General features: G+C 43.1%; 1 protein-coding gene across 1 annotated transcript in view; it reads right to left on the bottom strand.

The window, feature by feature from the left end:
* Positions 1-22,394, bottom strand: part of KIF18A (kinesin family member 18A) — a 189,645-nt gene that overhangs the window by 78,357 nt on the left and 88,894 nt on the right. The window contains exons 7-8 of the mRNA XM_068261422.1: positions 15,359-15,535; positions 13,811-13,885 (exon numbers count right to left, since the gene is read on the bottom strand). Coding sequence (XP_068117523.1) covers positions 13,811-13,885; positions 15,359-15,535 — 252 coding nt within the window. The remainder of the gene's footprint in view (positions 1-13,810; positions 13,886-15,358; positions 15,536-22,394) is intronic.

Genomic DNA, 22,394 nt, shown 5'->3' with positions numbered 1-22,394 from the left:
TGTAGTTGTTCAGGTCGGAGATTCCCTGCTTCTTGGGGACAGGGATGATGGTGGACTTTTTGAAGCACACAGGAACTTTGCTTTCCTGGAGGGACCTGGTGTAGATGGAGGAGAGGATGGGAGCGAGCTGCCGTGCTCCAGGTTTTTAGGCAGGCTGGTGACACACCATCCGGGCCGGAGGCTTTCCTGGCATTCAGAGTTGTTAGATGGCGTAAGACATCTGCCTCGCTCACAGTCGGAGGTGGTATGCTCAGCCCTCGGTCATTATCATCCACAGTTGAGGGCTGAGCATCTGGGGGTATTGCTAGCCCTCCCGGTGCCTCCTGGTTCTCGAACCTGCAATAGAAATTGCTGAGGTTCTCGGCTAGCTCAGTGCTAGGCGTCACATGTTGTGGGGGAGGTTTGTAGTTTGTGGCAGCTTTTAGACCTTTCCAGACAGTGCGTAGGTCATTCGAACAAAGGTTGTGAATTAGTGTACTGCTTCATACTGACAGACCAAACTCACTGTGTAACGCACCGCAAACAGCTGATGGTGTAGTGATGGCCGTGCTGGACTGGTGCGCACCATGGCGAGAGTACAGGTGATGGTAGTTTTCAAGCCCATATGGTCGGGCTGAGGTAGCTCAATGACAGAACAACAGTGATTGAGTGACCAGCTGATCGAATATGGTCTTTCCACAATGAAGCAATGACCTTATTATCTTGGATCAGGTGTGCCCCCCAACACACTCATATAGCCGGTCATTGCTTCATTGTGATACGCAAGCCCCTTCACCGCAGCAAGGTAACGATCACGAAGGGGAAGTTACACATGTACACACCTTTTGTTTTGTTGTTGCAGCTGCAGTGCAGCCAGAAAAATTAGGCAGGCATGTACATGCACCAGAAAACTATAGCGGCCACAGCCTTAGAAATTCAGGAATACACCTGGAATCCTGGACCCTGTTGGTGGTGGCGGAGAAGGCAGTCAATCGGCCTGCAGGCAGAGATGCTGTGTGGGGGTACTGACTTAGTCCTGGGGCAGGCAGCAGCGATCGGCAGGCAGAGATGCTGTGTGGGGACTGACTTAGTCTTCGGGCAGGCAGTAGCCCTCCGGGATCCATGCCTCATTCATTTTGATAAAAGTCAGGTACTGAACACTCTTTTGACCTAGGTGACTTCTGCGCTGAAGGTCCTTTCTGACAGGATGCTTGAGGCAGGGCAAGCCAGAAGCTGGATGGCAAATTGTGATAGCTCTGGCCACAGGTCAAGCCTGCGCACCCAGTAGTCCAGGGGTTCATCGCTGCTCACAGTGTCTACATTCGCACTTAAGGCCAGGTAGCCGGCTACCTGCCGGTCAAGGCATTGGTGGAGGGTGGATCCGGAAGGGCTAAAGCGAGGCGTTGGACTAAAGAATGCTCGCATGTCCGACATCACCATGAGATCGCTAGAGCGTCCTGTCCTTGCCTGCGTGGACATGGGAGGAGGAGGAAGATTACTGGCAGTGGCACCTTTATTCCGTTGTGCTGTGACATCTCCCTTAACCACCTTAGCGGTATGGACGAGCTCAGCTCGTCCATTACCGCCAGAGGGTGCCGCTCAGGCCCTGCTGGGCCGATTTACATGAAATAAAGAGCAGCACACGCAGCCGGCACTTTGCCAGCCGCGTGTGCTGCCCGATCGCCGCCGCTCTGCGGCGATCCGCCGCGAGCAGCGGCGAAAGAGGGTCCCCCCAGCCGCCTGAGCCCTGCGCAGCCGGAACAAATAGTTCCGGCCAGCGCTAAGGGCTGGATCGGAGGCGGCAGACGTCAGGACGTCGGCTGACGTCCATGACGTCACTCCGCTCGTCGCTATGGCGACGATCTAAGCAAAACAAGGAAGGCCGCTCATTGCGGCCTTCCTTGTTTATTCCGGGCGCCGGAGGCGATCAGAAGAACGCCTCCGGAGCGCCATCTAGTGGGCTTTCATGCAGCCAACTTTCAGTTGGCTGCATGAAATATTTTTTTTTTTATTTAAAAAAAACCCTCATGCAGCTGCCCTGGCGATCTTAATAGAACGCCAGGGTGGTTAAAGAACTTCTTAAAACACAAACTGCGCCAGCCACAGTTGGCAGACAATATGTATACCACAGTGATGATATATATGCGATGATATATATGCTCGTTAAATCTCTTAATTCAATACATAGGTAAATAAATGAGTAATTGGAAAGTCTTTTCCCTGAGTGTTCGCTACCACAAAGCCTCAATGTGAATCAGTATATATATGTGACAGCGCTCCTCTTCAGAACCTGCAAACAGAACACAGATAGAAATGGCACATAGTGCATTACTGTTTTTTCAGATCATGAAACACATGCGCCCAGAAACGTGCAAAAAGTGATAACAAAGTGCTCCACTCGTGATGGACAACAACTCCCTCACACCAGCAGCTCACCAGATGGACGCCACCTCACAATCCAGGTGGGTCTAGCGCTGAGCCTTAGAGCGGCCAACTTCAAATACCAGCCTCTGCAATGCGTATATCCACAGTAGGATCAAATCCTCTTTAATGTACAGTTCCACTTGTAAAATACATAAAAACATACATAGCGTGATACAGTTCAGATAGTCAGCAAAGCCTGCGCAGTGTCAGCGCACTCACGTGGTTTATGAAGTTAACAGGCATCTCGGGCCTCATAGCCCAACAGTATCTAGCTGCTTATAGCGGTGCCGGCGTCCCGATCCTCCGCTCCCTGTAGCTGCTACTTCCTTGGTGTGCGCGCCTCTTCCTTGCTGCCCAGTGACGTCAGTGCTCCTGGTCACGCCCTACGCGTTTCGTCCAATGGACTCATCAGGGGCTGACGTCACAGGGGCACCAACGTCTCTTATACTAAGGGCTCCTCCCCGCGCGGGCAACGTGACCCACGTCCTCTCGTGAATCTCCGCATTAGTAGTGCGCCTACGTCATCAGATCTACTCTGGAACGCAGCCTCAGTGGCGCATTGTGATGCCCCAGTCTATTTGAATGAACTATATGCTGCCATCTTGTGGTCAAACTGCTAACCTCATGATCTGCTTACTAATTTGGTCTCCTTGCAATTTTTATTTTACGCTTTACTGTATAAAAGGGTAGCTGGTTAAAAAAAAATTTTATACACACTTATAAAAAACTTATAAAAATTAAAATCCAGATGGAAATGAATCTAAAAACTATAACGAGCTATGGTTCAATTGGTTTCATCAAGTTCACTTGTCTCCAAATGGTTTGATTACTCAGAGGGGTCCTAAATAAATGCCGCTCCCTTATCATAGGACAATACTCTTGGGCTATGATCCCTTACCAGAATATCTGCCTTTCAAAACCTTCATAGTGCCATACATTCTCAATTAGCAATACTGTGGCTAACTGCCAGTGACTGTAAATTTCCATACATCAATATTTCAATTTACATGCAGTGATTATCACCCACCTCTGTTTACAACTATGGGGTCCTAGTGACCTCCACCTTTACAGAGGGAGAATCCTGTGTGCCTCACACCCTCTTACTCGGTACCCAAAATTACGCCTCAATCCCTCTCCCCTTATTCTCAACTATGTGTAGTGTAGTAATTGCCACCCTGTTGAGATATTAAACGAGCCACAGGATTCTCGATGATACGTTATCATAAATCATTTGTGATAAAGCAGTTTAGGTCAAATTCGACATTGAGTCCTCCTGGGGCTAATGATCCCATTTTAAATATCCATCTCCCCTCAGTTTGGGAAATGTCCCTAACTAAATTTGACCCTCTCCACCTCTTTACATGTGATTCTACCCCCATAAATTTGAGACCTGTTGGGTCTCTGTTATGGTGTGTTTTGAAGTGATTAGAGACACTATGTGTGGCCAACCTTTTAATTATGTTGGCCACATGTTCCCCTATCCTTTTGTGCAGTGATCGAGTGGTACGGCCAACATATTCTAAACCGCAGGGGCATTTAAGTAAATAGATTACCCCTTTTGTGCGGCAGGTGATGCATTGTTTTATTTTATACTGTTGGCCAGTATTTCTGGCCACCAGACTAGCTCCTTTACAGAGCTACACTGAGGGGGAGGTACCTGTATAATTAGCAGTGAGTCCGTTCCATTATTGGGCTATTAACATTAAGGTTTAATCATGGATGCATTTACACTAAGGGAACGGGGTGAGATCAATTTATCTGGAGAATTTACCAAGGAGCCTAGCAATGCCCGAGGAGAAACGCTAGAGGGGAATTTTAAGAAATTACATAATCTGATGCTAAAGGAGCAGGTAGCATGGTGGGATCAAGCCAGTTTGGGGAGATATGTTGAAGAGCAATTGGTACCTAAGAGATACAGATGGGACATTCTAATCAATGATGGTGAGAATAGTGAGGAGAATGATAAAGAGATGGGGGAATTCCTCAATAAAAGTGGGTTAGATCTGCTAAAAATTCTATCAAAAAGGAAGCAGGCGAGGTTAGATCGCCTTGAAGGGGAAATTGACCAACTAAAAGTGGTCATGGAACCGTTTAAGGAGGGAGACTCCTATAAAGAAGCCATGGAGGCACTCATGAAAAAATTAACCAGAAATGAAAAAGAGATTATAGAGATTAGACAAAAAAGGTTTTGGAATGACTGGAGTGAATACAAGCTTAACAAAGCCTATAGATGGCAGGTGGAGACTATCCAAAAGCACCCTGACCCCCAGAATATATCAAATATACCCAAACCCACAAGTGGAAGTTCCCCTCGGGAACATTTGAATAAAGAGGACCCCAGAGTATTAGAGTGTCCCACTAATACCAGATATATACAACAACAAGAACAAAGAGGGCAGACAGGGGGAACCCCGGGAGGGGCTTGGGGTGGCCCGCCACCCACTCGGCCCATAAGAATCACCCCAAAAAAGGTTCAAGGAGGAAACCGCCCCCTACCCCAATCTAGATATGTCGAACAATTTTATAACTTGAGACAGAGGAATGATACTAGCATCCAACGTAGAGGTGGAGAAGCTGGAGGTTATACAGGAGTACCATTATCTAATCGGTATTAGGAGCTTGCGCAGTACAATGACCGTTTTTTAGGGACAGGCCAGAGGAACAGATGGGACTATCAGAGAGAATATCAGGAGGAGGAATGGGAAGGAGGGCAAAAAAGAACCGGAGAGGGGTTCGAGGAGGAAGAAGAGAGAGACAGAAAAAGACACAGATAGGGGAGGGCATTTTCAATATAAGTGGGGTGCCGCTGACCAGGCCACAAATGAGACTCCTGGACAAGGGACTTAATTATGCGCCCCCTAAGAGCTTGAACAAGTTTGAAACCTATCTGGGAGTTAGTAAATATGTGAGAAAACTTAACCAAAAGAAATACTTTATGAACAAAATAGGGCCCACCTCTAGGGCCAACCCAGAACCCTATCAATATATTCATACAACCCTCAAAAATAAATCCCTGTTTAATCCTCAGGACAATGCAAAGGATAGCACCATAGAAACTTTCAAAAGAGCAGTACTTCAGGACCTGGATAAGTTGGAAGTGAAAAGCCTGAGAAACAGCAGAGCTATTGACCAGCAGATTAGGGAATTGGTGGAGATGAAAGATTTAATTCTAAAACCTGCTGATAAGGGAGGGGGTCTGGTGATATTGAATGGCAATCAATATAGAACAGAAATGAATCGCCTGCTAGCCGATCCAACTACATACAGGAAATTAACAAAAAATCCCACTATTGAATACAAAAAACAACTTAAGGAAATCCTGATTCGGGGAGAGAGGGAAACCCTCATCTCCACAAATGAATTTAAGTATCTCCTACCTACAAACCCAAGACTGCCCGTAATATACTATAACCCAAAGATCCATAAAGACCAAAGGAACCCACCGGGTAGACCCATTGTAAGTGGGGTGGGATCTCTTACACAAAGGGTGGGGGAGTATGTAGATTGGTTTCTTCAGGAGGCGGTGGGACAATTATCGTATCTTCTGAGAGATACCAAAGATTTATTACAGAAGATGCAGCATATCCAAATCCAACCAGGGGATATACTGGTCACAGGAGACGTGACGTCTCTGTATACGGTTATCCCACATCAGGAGGGGCTGGGAGCGGTAGAACAGGCCCTCATGGCAAAAACCGATCTGAAGGTGGAACAAATAAAATTTATTTTGGAACTATTAACCTTTGCCTTAACGCACAACTATTTCTGGTATGACCAAGAGCACTATTTACAACTAACTGGATGTGCCATGGGGGCGAAATTTGCCCCATCCCTGGCAAACATTTATATAGATAAGTGGGAGAGGGAAATATTGGATCTGGAACAGGCGACGAATGTCATTAGCTGGAACAGATTCATTGATGATCTGTTCTTCATATGGAGAGGGACCAATGAAGGTCTTGATAATTTTTGCCAAAAAGTCAATAGCCACTGGCAACCAATAAAATTAACGTTTTGCCAGGCATCCAAACAGGTGGAATTTCTAGATCTGACCATTATTAAACAGGAAAACAGACTAGTGACCAAAACTTTTTTCAAGACCACCGACAAAAATGGATATATCCCCAAAGATAGTTGCCACCACAAAAGGTGGCTGAATAACATTCCAAAGGGACAGATAATGAGGATCAGGAGAAATTGTACTAGTGTACATGACTTTAGGAGTCAGAGTCATACCCTGATACAGCGATTTGTAGATAAAGGATACAATCATGGGGATTTATTGGATCTGGTGGAGGAAATAGCCGTACTTGAACAGTCTGACCTATTAAAGGACAGAATACAACCTGAGGTCAAGAACAGAGAATTCGATCTGCTGTTTGATTATAGTCAGCAGCATAGAGACGTTGAGTCAATAATCACGAAGCACTGGCGCATCCTACAACTGGATGGGACAATTGGGAAGGCACTCCCAAAAAAACCCGGATTTATATATCAGAAAGCACCGAATCTGAGGTCCAAACTGGTCCCTAGCTTCCAGGATCCCCCAAAGGTGAAGATGACCAACCTCCTAGGACAGACAGGGTTTTTTTCCCTGCAGGGACTGCAGAGGTTGTAGAGAGGCGCAACCCTGTAAAGGAGCTAGTCTGGTGGCCAGAAATACTGGCCAACAGTATAAAATAAAACAATGCATCACCTGCCGCACAAAAGGGGTAATCTATTTACTTAAATGCCCCTGCGGTTTAGAATATGTTGGCCGTACCACTCGATCACTGCACAAAAGGATAGGGGAACATGTGGCCAACATAATTAAAGGGTTGGCCACACATAGTGTCTCTAATCACTTCAAAACACACCATAACAGAGACCCAACAGGTCTCAAATTTATGGGGGTAGAATCACATGTAAAGAGGTGGAGAGGGTCAAATTTAGTTAGGGACATTTCCCAAACTGAGGGGAGATGGATATTTAAAATGGGATCATTAGCCCCAGGAGGACTCAATGTCGAATTTGACCTAAACTGCTTTATCACAAATGATTTATGATAACGTATCATCGAGAATCCTGTGGCTCGTTTAATATCTCAACAGGGTGGCAATTACTACACTACACATAGTTGAGAATAAGGGGAGAGGGATTGAGGCGTAATTTTGGGTACCGAGTAAGAGGGTGTGAGGCACACAGGATTCTCCCTCTGTAAAGGTGGAGGTCACTAGGACCGCATAGTTGTAAACAGAGGTGGGTGATAATCACTGCATGTAAATTGAAATATTGATGTATGGAAATTTACAGTCACTGGCAGTTAGCCACAGTATTGCTAATTGAGAATGTATAGCACTATGAAGGTTTTGAAAGGCAGATATTCTGGTAAGGGATCATAGCCCAAGAGTATTGTCCTATGATAAGGGAGCGGCATTTATTTAGGACCCCTCTGAGTAATCAAACCATTTGGAGACAAGTGAACTTGATGAAACCAATTGAACCATAGCTCGTTATAGTTTTTAGATTCATTTCCATCTGGATTTTAATTTTTATAAGTTTTTTATAAGTGTGTATAAAATTTTTTTTTTAACCAGCTACCCTTTTATACAGTAAAGCGTAAAATAAAAATTGCAAGGAGACCAAATTAGTAAGCAGATCATGAGGTTAGCAGTTTGACCACAAGATGGCAGCATATAGTTCATTCAAATAGACTGGGGCATCACAATGCGCCACTGAGGCTGCGTTCCAGAGTAGATCTGATGACGTAGGCGCACTACTAATGCGGAGATTCACGAGAGGACGTGGGTCACGTTGCCCGCGCGGGGAGGAGCCCTTAGTATAAGAGTCGTTGGTGCCCCTGTGACGTCAGCCCCTGATGAGTCCATTGGACGAAACGCGTAGGGCGTGACCAGGAGCACTGACGTCACTGGGCAGCAAGGAAGAGGCGCGCACACCAAGGAAGTAGCAGCTACAGGGAGCGGAGGATCGGGACGCCGGCACCGCTATAAGCAGCTAGATACTGTTGGGCTATGAGGCCCGAGATGCCTGTTAACTTCATAAACCACGTGAGTGCGCTGACACTGCGCAGGCTTTGCTGACTATCTGAACTGTATCACGCTATGTATGTTTTTATGTATTTTACAAATGGAACTGTACATTAAAGAGGATTTGATCCTACTGTGGATATACGCATTGCGGAGGCTGGTATTTGAAGTTGGCCGCTCTAAGGCTCAGCGCTAGACCCACCTGGATTGTGAGGTGGCGTCCATCTGGTGAGCTGCTGGTGTGAGGGGGTTGTTGTCCATCACGAGTGGAGCACAGCGTTATCACTTTTTGCACGTTTCTGGGCGCATGTGTTTCATGATCTGAAAAAACAGTAATGCACTATGTGCCATTTCTATCTGTGTTCTGTTTGCAGGTTCTGAAGAGGAGCGCTGTCACATATATATACTGATCTCCCTTAAAGAGAAACTCCAACCTAGAATTGAACTTTATCCCAATCAGTAGCTGATACCCCCTTTTACATGAGAAATATAATGATTTTCACAAACAGACCATCAGGGGGCGCTGTATGACTGATTTTGTGCTGAAACCCCTCCCACAAGAAGCTGCGAGTACCGCGGTACTCTGGGCAAACTGCTACAATGTAACAATGTTCACAGACAGGAATTAGCTGTTTTACAGCGGTCTCTAACAGCCAAAACAGCTAGGAGCAGCTACATAACCTGCCCACAGTAAAAATGTCACCATGTAATACATGTCAGAATGTGAATCTGGGAGAGGAAAGATTTTACAATGAGCAAATACTGACTAAATCATTTATCCATATTTATGGTAAAAAATAAAGCACTTTTTTTACTACATTATTTTCACTGGAGTTCCTCTTTAAACGAACTGTAAAGCATAGTTGCCAGCTTGTTGTGCAAGTGCTGCATCCTTTCTATCTTCTGGAAATTTGGTAAGCACTACGCCAGACTGGCTCAAATACCTGGATTCATAGCAGAAGATCCAGGTGGCGGAGGAGGACAGGGAGGGACTGATTAGCCTGAAGGGGGCTGGAGGAAGCCCTAGGTATGTATAAAACTTTAATTTCATCTGTTTCAGGTTTACTTTGTTACACAGTACTAGTAGAACTATACATACAGTACAGACCAAAAGGTTGGACACATCTTCTCATTCACAGTTTTTTTTTATTTTCGTGACTATGAACATTGTAGAGTCACACTGAAGGCATCCAAACTATGAATTAGCACATGTGGAAGTATAGTACATAACCATAGTACATATAGTACATAACCAACTGACAATTTGTCATATTCTAGGTTCTTCAAAGTAGACACCTTTTGCTTTGATTACCGCTTTGCACACTCTTGGCATTCTCTTGATGAGTTTCAAGAGGTAGTCACCTGAAATGGTCTTCCAACAATCTTGAAGGAGTTTCCAGAGATACTTTTAACACTTGTTGGCCCTTTTGCGTTCACTCTGCGGTCCAGCTCATCCCAAACCATCTCAATTGGGTTCAGGTCTGGTGACTGGAGGCCAGGTCATCTGGTGCAGCACCCCATCACTCTCCTTCCTGGTCAAATAGCCCTTACACAGCCTGGAGGTGTGTTTGGGGTCATTATCCTGTTAAAAAAGAAATGAAGGTCCAACTAAACGCAAACCGGATGGAATAGCATGCCGCTGCAAGATGCTGTGGTAGCCATGCTGATTCAGTATGTCTTCAATTTTGAATAAATCCCCAACAGTGTCACCAGCAAAGCACCCCCACACCATCACACCTCCTCCTTCATGCTTCACGGTGGGAACCAGGCATGTAGAGACCATCCGTTCACCTTTTCTGCGTCGCACAGAGACACCGTGGTTGGAACCAAAAATCTCACATTTGGACTCATCAGACCAAAGCACAGATTTCCACTGGTCTAATGTCCATTCCTTGTGTTCTTTAGCCCTAACAAGTCTCTTCTGCTTGTTGCCTGTCCTTAGCAGTGGTTTCCTAGCAGATATTCCACCATGAAGGCCTGATTTACACAGTCTCCTCTTAACAGTTGTTCTAGAGATGTGTCTGCTGCTAGAACTCTGTGTGGCATTGACCTGGTCTCTAATCTGAGTTGCTCTTAACCTGCGATTTCTGAGGCTGGTGATTCGGATGAACTTTTCCTGCGCAGCAGAAGTGACTCTTCGTCTTCCTTTCCTGGGGCGGTCCGCATGTGAGCCAGTTTGTTGCGTTTGATGGTTTTTGAGACTGCACTTGGGGACACTTTCAAAGTTTGCCCAATTTTTCGGACTGACTGACCTTCATTTCTTAAAGTAATGATGGCCACTCGTTTTTCTTTACTTAGAATTTGTATTGTGGCAAGAAAAAAGCAGCTAACAGTCTATTCAGTAGGACTATCAGCTGTGTATCCACCTGACTTCTCCACAATGCAACTGATGGTCCAAACCCCATTTATAAGGCAAGAAATCCCACTTATTAAACCTGACAGTGCACACCTGTGAAGTGAAAACCATTTCAGGTGAGAACCTCTTGAAGCTCATCAAGAGAATGCCAAGAGTGTGCAAAGCAGTAATCAAAGCAAAAAGGTGGCTACTTTGAAGAACCTAGAATATGACATTTTCAGTTGTTTCACACTTTTTGGTTATGTACTATACTTCCACATGTGTTAATTCATAGTTTGGATGCCTTCAGTGTGAATCTACAATGTTCATAGTCATGAAAATAAAGAAAACTGAACTGAATGAGAAGCGGTGTCCAAAATTTTGGTCTGTACTGTATGCACTCACAGAGCTGCCGGGAATCCACTGAGAATGTTGTGCACATTGAACGCAGAGGTGTTGTCCATCACCCATAAACCTGGTTCAGATTGTGCATGAAGAATGTGTAATAGAGGAAGAATCGGCTCATTCTCCTGCAGAGTACCTGCACATCATTCTTACATGTACCCACAGTTACATTGCCTAGGGCCCGACAGATGTCCGGTCTGTACCTTTTTCAAGTACTCTTACCAAGAACTAGTTTTAGTCTATGACTAAAGGGAATAAATATGGCAGTCTACATATCCTTCTCACTTCAGTTTCAGTCTTTTAAAATTCCTAAGCGTTGGCTGTTAAGAGACGAATTTCATGTTACATGCTTTCAATCAACAAGATTGTAATATGCAAATTAGAGGAGTCGGTGGAATCCTAAACTGAGGAGTCGGAGTTAGTGGATTTTTGTACTGACACCACAGCCCTGGTGAAAGGTATGCAGTGACTGCTGTATGGGTAGCCAGGATTAGCATGCAATAGGTGGCCGCAGTATAGGTAGGCAGAAATAGGTGTAGCCAACAATAGGTAGCCAGGAATAGGTGTAGTCAGCAACAGATGGCCACAGTATAGGGAGCTAGGAGTAGGTGGTCAGTAACAGGTGGGCACAGTATAGGTAGCCGGTAATTGGTGGCCGCAGTATAGGTAGCCAGGAATAGGTGTAGCCAGTAATTGGTGGCCACAGTATAGGTAGCCGGGTATAGGTGTAGCCAGCAATAGGTGGCCACAGTATAGGTAGCCAGGACTAGGTGTAGTCAGCAATAGGTTGCCACAGTATAGGTAGCTAGGAATAGGTAAATCACTAATAGGCAGCAGCAGTGTAGGTAGCCAGGATTACGTGTAGCCAGCAATAGGTGGCCGCAGTATAGGTAGCCAGGATAGGTGCAGCCAGTATAGAGAGCCAGGTGGGGGGAGGGGGACACAGCGGCGTGAGTAAAAGCACACCAGCCGTAGTTACATGCAATGCACTTTTATTGTGCAGTAATGCACATCAAGTACCAACAATTGTTTCGGGGCCTTGCAGGGTCCCCCTTTCTCAAGACGTGTATCAATTTTTGCTGATCAGCTCAGTGCAATTTTATATGCCCTAAAAAAGCAAGAACTAAATCCTAAAGTCACATGTAAAGTCCACACATCAGTGACAAGACTGTGTAAAATCCATGGTAAGTATGTTGCCACCTATGGAGCAAGTGTCTCAGTTACACGACAGCATCTATGCAAAATATCTATTTTCTGGCTTTACTAGCTATACATAACCCTACTCTCACATTAAACTCTCCCACTACCTATGCCTAACCTTAACCACAGCCCAACCCTTACAGCAAACCTTAACCACCCCCCTTTCCCCCTTGAAAACTAACAGAAAATGTTGGTAATGTTCGGGCACCATACTTCCCCCTTTAAATAGATATTTGAATGGGTGCTAAATTCCCCAGATTGGTATATCAGTATTTTGGAAGCAGATTGAGAACTACATTACGACTGTATATTGCTAGTGTTGTCGGCGTGCCATAGGCCTGTCACAAGTCCACTTCTTACCTTCACCCTCATACTATGCTGAGAACTAACATACCCTAACAATAAGTGGAACACCTGCCTTCTCCCTATGCTCACAATAATTTATTTCTACTGGCGAACCCATTGTCACAGCATGCACTGAGAGGTACTGTGTTCCAAAAGCAATCCTTAAGGTGTGTGTGTAGTATAGCTAAACAAAAACTTGTTATACGTATGGATAGATTGCGATAGATAATCTAAAGACAGAACCATAAAGGTATGTACACACATCAGATAAAAGTCTTTGGAAAATGAAAGATCACAGACCAATTTTACCCCCTTCCATGTAGTGTGAGAGCCATACTCTACACAGTCTATTCTATTGAGCTGAACTCCCCATCAGATAAAAATCTTTGCAAGATGCTGCACACATGCAACAGACCAGAATCTGCAAAAGATCTGTTCCTGCAAAATATCCATTCCTGCAAAATGCATTCAAAGTCTATATCTGCAGATCCTCATACACACCTTGTTTAACAGACATTCATCTGCAGATCTGACAATGATCTGCAAATCTGAAGATCCATCCTGGTGGATCTGATCTGCAGATGATTGTCCATTAAACAAGGTGTGTATGAGATCTGCAGATATCAGACTATGAATGCATTTTGCAGAAATGGATATTTTGCAGGAACAGATCTTTTGCAGATACTGATCTGTTGCATCTGTACAGCATCTTTGTGTGCAGCATCTTGCAAAGATTTTATTTGATGGGGAGTTCAGCTCAATAGAATAGACTGTGTAGAGTATGGCTCTCACACTACATGGAAGGGGGTAAAATTGGTCTGTGATCTTTCATTTTCCAAAGACTTTTATCTGATGTGTGTACATACCTTTATGGTTCTGTCTTTAGATTATCTATCGCAATCTATCCATACGCATAACAAGTTTTTGTTTAGCTATACTCATCCACTATTTGCTTCAGTCTTTTTTCTTTTGAAGCAGACACCTCTCCTCATATTAGATATCCTGTACATCTAAAAGATACAAATCCTCTGGAAATTATGTTTTCAGTAGCGCTAGATACTCGGATATGGAAGAAATAATTTTTACTCAGATATACCTCTTTTTTCTGCTGCTCACAAATCTTGACATACTGGCTGATGTGACTGTCCACGCTCACCACATTACTCTTCACCTGTTAATAAAACACAAACAAATTAGACCTGATTGTACTAAATAATTAAATGGGGATATGTCAGGCCGACTAGACAATTTTAGCTTGCAAATGAATCTAACAGTTCACCTTACTGTAAGGTCAAGCTCGAGTATTCTACAAAGTCGCCTTGAGAAAAGACCATTGAAGTACATTTTAAAGCACCACTCCAAGATCAAATGTTTTCTTTAACTTGTGTAGACTGAGTTGTCAAGCTTGTACACGCTCATTGATTAACGGATATAATTTAAGTCCTTTTATATTAAAAAAAAACAAACAAAAAAAAAAACAGGCCAGTTACTTGCAGTTTCACAACAGTATTATCAGAGAGTCACTCTACTGTAGGCCAGTGTTGGCAAACCTATGCAGGTGTGCCAGAGGAGACACTCCGATCCCTCTCTGTGGGCATGTGCTCTGTCACCAGTTATTAAGTGATGGGTAACTTCCAGGAGTGAAGTTGCAGCATGAGGAGAAAAGGATGCATGCACACACATACACTCAGTGAAAGCGGCTTTACATTGGCTCTTTGCAATAAATGAGTGGGTTTTCGGTTGCAGTTTGGGCACTCTGTCTCTAAAAGGTTCACCGTCACTCGTCAAAGCCTTCCTCCTGGCAGCCTGAACAGCAGAAAGATGCAATCCACACAGCTGTACCCACAGAAAACTGACCAGCTGTTTCAATTCAGTTGATCAAAAATTGACTGCAGCAGTCTTTTCTCTGAAAAAAAAGTTTTCATATTTTTCAGACTATAAGACGCACCTGATCATAAGGTGCACCTGGGTTTAGACTACAAAAACCAGGAGAAAAAAAAAATCCTAAATCTGGTGCGCCCATGGTACAGTGGGCGTCTTGTGGATGTTCTCCCCAATTATTATGCCCCCTGTACCTCTTATGTGCCCGTATCCTCCCTTGTACCTTTAGTACCCCCCCTGCCTCCTCCTCTGCCCCAGTGTCCCCCAGGCGGGACCATGGCTTTGTCATTGGGGCCAATCACTGCACTAGCTGAGTAGCAGTGAACTATCAGGTTTCAGAACATCGGCTTCAGTAAAACCACAGTAATGAAGCTGTGCTTGGGGACACAACAGGGTATGGAGCTGGTAGGCAGAGGGGGCCATAGGTGGACAGCAGAGGACACAGACAGACAGTGGAGGACTGCTGCAGGCTTTAATGGTATGTACTGACTTGCGCCAGTCCAAATTGTATTATTCAGACCATAAGATGCACGGACTTCCCCTCCCCACTTTTGAGGCACAAAAACTGCGTCTTATGGTCCGAAAGATACGGTAACTGTTTTCAGCACTTTGATTTCCAAGTTATTAGGTGGTGTTTAAGACCTGTAAGTGGAGATGGTATTAAGATGTATTTTAATGCAACATCACTAATTATAGTGCTGATGTGGCTACAGTAAACACATACACTTTACAAGCTAAGAATAACTGAAGGAAATGTACTTACAGAAGATTTTATTTCCTTGGCTCGGTTAGCATACTTGAGAGTATTGTACGTATCATCATAGGAGACAGATGATGGACTGACAGCAGCAATCATGATGGTGCGACAATTCCCTCCCAAGGAATCCTTAAGCAGCCTTGTAAGTTTACTGTTCCTGTACGGTATATGCTGTTTCTTAGTCTAAAAGCCAAACAAAACATGGATGATTGAAAAAACACATTTGTCTTTCTTATGGTGCCCATACACCATTTTTTTTTCATCCAATCTTACCATTTCTATGTAGTATAAGGGTAAATTAAATGAATATACTGAAAGGATATTTTAGGCAGTTCCCTCATATTACATAGAAATGGTAAGATTGGATGAAAAAAATTGTATCATGTATGGACACCATTGCAGTAACTCACAGGAGAAGAAAAATAACCAACCCAGTCCTTGGTGGACCTCATTGACTGGAAAAGTAGAGGTACTTTCCATATGTCATTAAATCCCCCAATGGAGTCTTAAAGGACAACTGAAGTGAGAAGAATATGGAAGCTGCCATATTTATTTCCACTTAAACAATAGCAGTTGCCTGGCAGCTCTGCCGATCTATTTGGCTGCAGTAGTGTCTGAATAACACCAGAAACAAGCATGCAGCTAATAGTGTCAGATCTTAGAAACACCTGATATGCGGCATGCTTGTTCAGGGTCTATAGCTAAAAGTATTAGAGGCATAAAATCAGCAGGCTAGACAGGCACCGGATATTGCTTAAAAAGAAAATACGGCAGCCGCCATATCCCTCTCACTTCAGTTGTCCTTTAAGACTGCCAACTCCAAGATGGCCATTGAAACCATCCGTTTCCAAGCACCAGCCCCATGGGATGGTAATGAGAGCCACCTTGATAAGCAAGCTATCAAATAGTGTGTTAATAAAGTGTTCAAAAACTGAAGGAAGGATGTGCCTAAAGACTGTCTCCCACCTGAAGGTCAACAGTGGTACCTGCAGATGGACTTAACCACTTCCTGTCCCTATGATGCGAAAATAAGTCTCTGCACTCTCCTCCCTACAAAATCCTAGATAACGCTGTATTTATCTCTGACCTGATAACATCACTACAGAGTTGAAAAGGACCTCCTCCCAGGGTATTAAATTACAGAGTTAATTAGTAAACAAGTGTAAAATACACATTCCAGGAGCAGACAACAGCAGATTGTATACATTTGTTACATCCAATACATTATCAAAACAAATGAACTTTTTAAATAGACAGGAGAGATAGACAAATAAAATGTGTGCGTTTAATGTACAATAGAACGGTTTACATTAAAGCTATGATGTAAAGCTATGATGTATGAAAGTGGATAAATTGTGTATTTTTTCACTTTTTCTTTTTAAAATACATAGAAAAACTAACTATAGCAAGTAACTTGTCCATGTATCTTATCTAAAGTTTAGATAGTTTACACAGCAAATCTAGCTGCAAACAACTTCAACAGTATATGATTATTTCTTCCTGCGATACGAGAGTAGCCATATTCTTGCCAAAGACAGTGAGAAAGGGAAGCTGGTCATCTCCCCTCCCACATTCCTGGTAATCAAAGATTGGCTAAGGGCAGTTCAGTGCTGCTGAAATACGATCTCCATGCTGTGCTCTCACGTGTTTACAAGCAAGCAGCAATGACAGAGGTTATAGGAAGGGGGGGGATGATAACAGTATTGGCTTCAGTCAATACTGAAGCAATATGGCAAATGCTTGGAGCAGAATTCTCTTCATTTAGTATATAAAATTCACTGGAATCAAAATGAGGACAGTACAATACATATTATGTATGTAGATCAAGTAGTTATTTACTTATCTATGTGTTTTTTTTTCCTGGCATAGTATGGCTGTCCCTACTGCTTTAAAGAACAAGTGACACCCATGCTAACTTAGAAATAAAAAACATAAGTTGATAAATACTAGTTCTATTTACATAACAGATGTATTGCACTGGCCACATAATGATTACTGTCAATTTTATAAAGGAAAAGCAGAGAATCCTATTCTAGGCAGTTTTCATCTTTGTTACCTTCTACTGCCTGACATTTCCTCGGGCACTTTTTTCTCCTCTTGCTAATTGTGTATTCGGAAACCCGCCCTCCTCCCGATGTCTTCAGACACGCCCACTGAGGTCTATACTAGGAAGTGTTATGTCATTAGGAGGACGACGAACTAAAGAGAAGAAGAGGAATATAGCATAGATAAAAAGATCCCTAAGCATGCAACTATTTGGCAATGGCACTTAAAGGGCCAGTGCTCCTAAGGTGTGTGATAACTCCAAACCATAAAAGTAGAAAAAGCAGGGCTGTGGAGTCGGTACAAAAATCCATCGACTCAGACTCCTCACTTTAGGATTCCACCACTCTGACTCCTCGACTCAGACTCCTCTAATTTGCATATTACAAGCTTGTTGATTGAAAGCATGTAACATGAAAATTCGTCTCTTAACTGCCAACGCTTAGGAATTTTAAAGAAAAAGACAACTGAAGGATATGTAGACTGCCATATTTATTCCCTTTAGTCATAGACTAAAACTAGTCCTTGGTAAGAGTACTTGAAAAAAGGTACAGCCCGGAACAAAGAACATCTGTCAGGCCCTAGGCAATGTAACTGTGGGTAAATGTAAGAATTATGTGCAGGGACTCTGCAGGAGAATGAGGAGATTCTTTCTCTATTACACATTCTTCATGCACAATCTGAACCAGGTTTATGGGTGATAGACAACACCTCTGTGTTCAATGTGCACAACATTCTCAGTGGATTCCCTGCAGCTCTGTGGACAGTGCATATCTAGAGTATAGTACTACTGTGTAACAAAGTAAACCCGAGACAGATGAAATTAAAGTTTTATACATACCTGGGGCTTCCTCCAGCCCCCTTCAGGCTAATCAGTCCCTCCTTGTCCTCCTCCACCACCTGGATCTTCTGCTATGAGCCCAGGTACTTGAGCCAGTCTGGCGTAGTGCTCATGTATACACTCCGCCGCCGGGAGCGTACTACACCTGCGCAGCACTATTGCGCAGGTGCAGAATGCTCCTGGCTTTAGGAGCGCTGGACTGCGCTGACTAGCTGAATTACCGGGAATCATAGCAGAAGATCCAGGTGGTGGAGGAGGACAGCAAGGGACTGATTGGCCTGAAGCTGGATGGAGGAAGCCCCAGGTATGTATAAAATTTTTCTTTTCATCTGTCTCAGGTACCCTTTAATTCGTAGTCACCAAACCAAATTTTAACAATGTATCAAATTATTTGATTTCATGAGCAAGGAGAGTGCAGACATTTGCATAAATCAGCATGAACACATTATTTCCACCACATTGACCATATCTACACATCAGGCTTTATTCTTACAGCATAGATGAGATATATATATTCCTGTGATATATATGAGATTCCTGTGTACACATCATATATACGGTACAGTCACAATCAGATATGTATATCTGACTTTAAAAATACGGGGACGGCTTTATTGAAGCAGCACAAGTAACTAATGTTGATTGGTTGATTTTATTTTTGTGGACTAAGCACAGCTATTACTTTATATATAAATTATTTATGTTGACTATTATCTGAGAAAAAGAACATTTTATCATATTTTCTATTTTAATTACAGTTTAAATTTATTAGGAGTAGGAGTATTTTTTCCCAACTCCAACTTCAGGCACCTAAAATTGCTCCGACTCAGACGTCCTGAGAAAAAGTTTTGAATGCAGGATTAGCATCTTTATCATTTAATACATTCAATCCAGTTGCTGTTGAAATTTGATTTTAATGGTGACAATCCCGCTTTAAGTGCCAGCTAAAATAAATAGTATATTTACTGTAGACTGGAAACAGGAGCGCTAGGATCGAGGTATCACTGTCCCTTATTGCAGGACAACAATGTAAACCTGCAGATTTCAACCATTCCAAAACAAAGCAGCAATACAGATAAAATTAAAGTGTGTTAGGAATAATGCTCAGTGAAATTGAATCCCGCTTTTAATACAAGTTTCTGGTGCAGTGCATAAGTGTCTCAAGGAAGCACTCATCTTGTTGCTACAGCAACCAAAGATATTCCTACTTTTATTTTCTGTATCGTACTAGGAACATGCAATAAAGAATATGGCTGGTTGCCATAGACAAAAAAAAAAAGAAAAAAAGTCTGCTTTTATAAAAAGGGTCTATTGGTATAACCCTGCATTAATTATACAAGTCTGATTGCATTAGTTTTGCCTCTGACTATTTACTCAGTCGTGTAAATTAGTAGTTGGTGCCACCCTTTAAGGCCTCTTTCACATTGCGACGTTGCGCCTGATGCAACATTAAAGTCGAACAATGTGCCCCTAATGCAGAATACTGGGAGCAACAACACCATGAAGTCCAAAGAACACACCAGACAGATCAGGGATCAAGTTATTGAGAAATTTAAAGCAGGCTTAGGCTACAAAAAGATTTCCAAAGCCTTGAACATCCCACGGAGCACTGTTCAAGCGATCATTCAGAAATGGAAGGAGTATGGCACAACTGTACACCTACCAAGACAAGGCCATCCACCTTAACTCACAGGCCGAACCAGGAGAGCGCTGATCAGAAATGCAGTCAAGAGGCCCAAGGTGACTCAGGACGAGCTGCAGAGATCTACAACTCAGGTGGAGGAATCTGTCCATAGGACAACTATTAGTCGTGCACTGCACAAAGTTGGCCTTTATGGAAGAGTGGCAAGAAGAAAGCCATTGTTAACAGAAAAGCATAAGAAGTCCCATTTGCAGTTTTACACAGCAAACATGTGGAAGAAGGTGCTCTGGTCAGATGAGACCAAAATAGAACTTTTTGGCCAAAATGCAATACACTATATGTGGCGGAAAACTAACACTGCACATCACTCTGAACACACCATCTCCACTGTCAAATATGGTGGTGGCAGCATCATGCTCTGGGGGTGCTTCTCTTCAGCAGGGACAGGGAAGCTGCTCAGAGTTGACGGGAAGATGGATGGAGCCAAATACTGGGCAATCTTGGAAGAAAACCTCTTGTAGTCTGCATAAGACTTGAGACTGGGGCGGAGGTTCACCTTCCAGCAGGACAAAGACCCTAAACAAAGCCAGGGCAACAATGGAATAGTTTAAAACAAAACATATCCGTGTATTTGAATGGCCCAGTCAAAGTCCAGATCTAAATCCAATCGAGAATCTGTGGCAAGTTCTGAAAAGTGATGTTCACAAACACTGTCCATCTATTCTGACTGAGCTGGAGCGGTTTTGCAAAGAAGAATGGGCAAGGATTTCAGTCTCTAGGTGTGCAAAGCTGGTAGAGACATACCCTAAAAGACTGGCAGCTGTAATTGCAGCAAAAGGTGGTTCTACAAAGTATTGGTTTAGGGGGCTGAATAGTTACGCACACCCCACTTTGCAGTTATCCATTTGTAAAAAAATTTTGTAATCATGTATGATTTTCGTTCCACTTCTCACATGTACATCACTTTGCATTGGTCTTACACGTGGAATTCCAATAAAATTGATTCAGGTTTGTGGCAGTAATATGACAAAATGTAGAAAACATCAAGAGGGCCGAATACTTTAGCACCTAGGTTCTCAACATGTGGTACGCGTACCCCAGGGGGTACTTCTGATGGTTCCAGGGGGTACTCGGGCTTGATGTACTTAACCAGGAAAAACAAGTTTAGAGTTTAAGAAAATTATAAATCCTATTTAAACAACACCAAATTAGTGTTTTGTCTCATTAAAAGCAAAAGTAAATGCTTGGAAATTGTTTAGAACCAATTATCATGTGCTACAATTAAATATATATTTGTCAAGGGGTACTTGTGATAATGTTTACTATGCTAGGGGGTACTTGGTGAGTACAGGGTTTTAAAAGAGGTACATACCAATAAAATGTTGAGAAACACTGCTTTAGCAAACCACTATAAATAAATAGATAGATTTTGACTACTCTCTGCCTGCTGTTTGCACCGATTTCTGCCTGGATTTTGACTGCTCTCTGCCTGCCTTATTTGTACAGTTTCACAACATTTTTTTACGACTCCGACTACAGTTACCCAAAAATAGCTCTGACTCCAACTCCACAACCCTGCTAAAAACCAAATATCAATAGATACATGATAGATTTCTAGCAAAAAAATAAATTTGCTCAGGTTACTAGTTAATGTTCTATATATTAGCTAAAATATTTAGAAAAAGTGTACTGTGCAATAAATAATTGATCAAGAAACTAATGCAAGATATAACAGTGAGGTATAGAAACTGGGATAAAGAACTTTGCTATATCCATTTAAGTTACTGTGCAGCCAAAGTAATAAAGTCAAATTATGTACAACTATCTAGTAGATTGCACAAAGGCCAATTTTTTGTAAACGTCAGCTAAATAGAGGTCTAACAATGAGAAAAAGCTGAGATATAAATGCTCACCAGTGTAGAAGAGTTAACATGGATGTCTGACTGTGCTCCCCAACTAACACGTGTCATCGGCCAAATACCCACTTCTTCAGAGTGCATTTGTGTATGCCCGGAAAACACAACTCCCAAACTAACAGTGTCCCAGCAGCCATAATTCCTACGCATATGGGATTCCAGCCTATACAGTGGCACTCTTCAGGCTTGGAGAATATAATACTAGCTCTTCCCTTGCTGTTAAGACTATCTTTAGTTCCGAACACAATAAATAAAATATTACAACACTTTAGATTCACTTTAAGCTTCTGGAATACTTTGTGAGACACTGCTGGATCTGTGGGCAATTACTAGAGCTGTCAAGAGTTAGAGAGACTGTATGATCTGAGCATTGCTGAGGCCTTTTAAGGGAGGAGACAGAGATGGTTGCAGCACTGTAGCAAGCCGATGCTGCATGTCATGACTTCTAAGACCAGGCCTATGTGTAAGCCAAGCGACCCAAGTGCTGATTCACTCACCTGCTTTTATGGATCTCTTAAATGACTGTAGCTATGTAGCAATGAACAGTTATCAGCTTCACTGGTGCCTGTGCCAGCTTAGGGCTGAATAACACTGAGCACT

The sequence above is a fragment of the Hyperolius riggenbachi genome, chromosome 11 (assembly GCF_040937935.1).
Source record: "Hyperolius riggenbachi isolate aHypRig1 chromosome 11, aHypRig1.pri, whole genome shotgun sequence".
NCBI classification, from domain to species: Eukaryota; Metazoa; Chordata; class Amphibia; order Anura; family Hyperoliidae; genus Hyperolius; species Hyperolius riggenbachi.
Note: the sequence above shows the minus strand (reverse complement) of the source record. Positions and strands in the feature narration are given on the sequence as shown.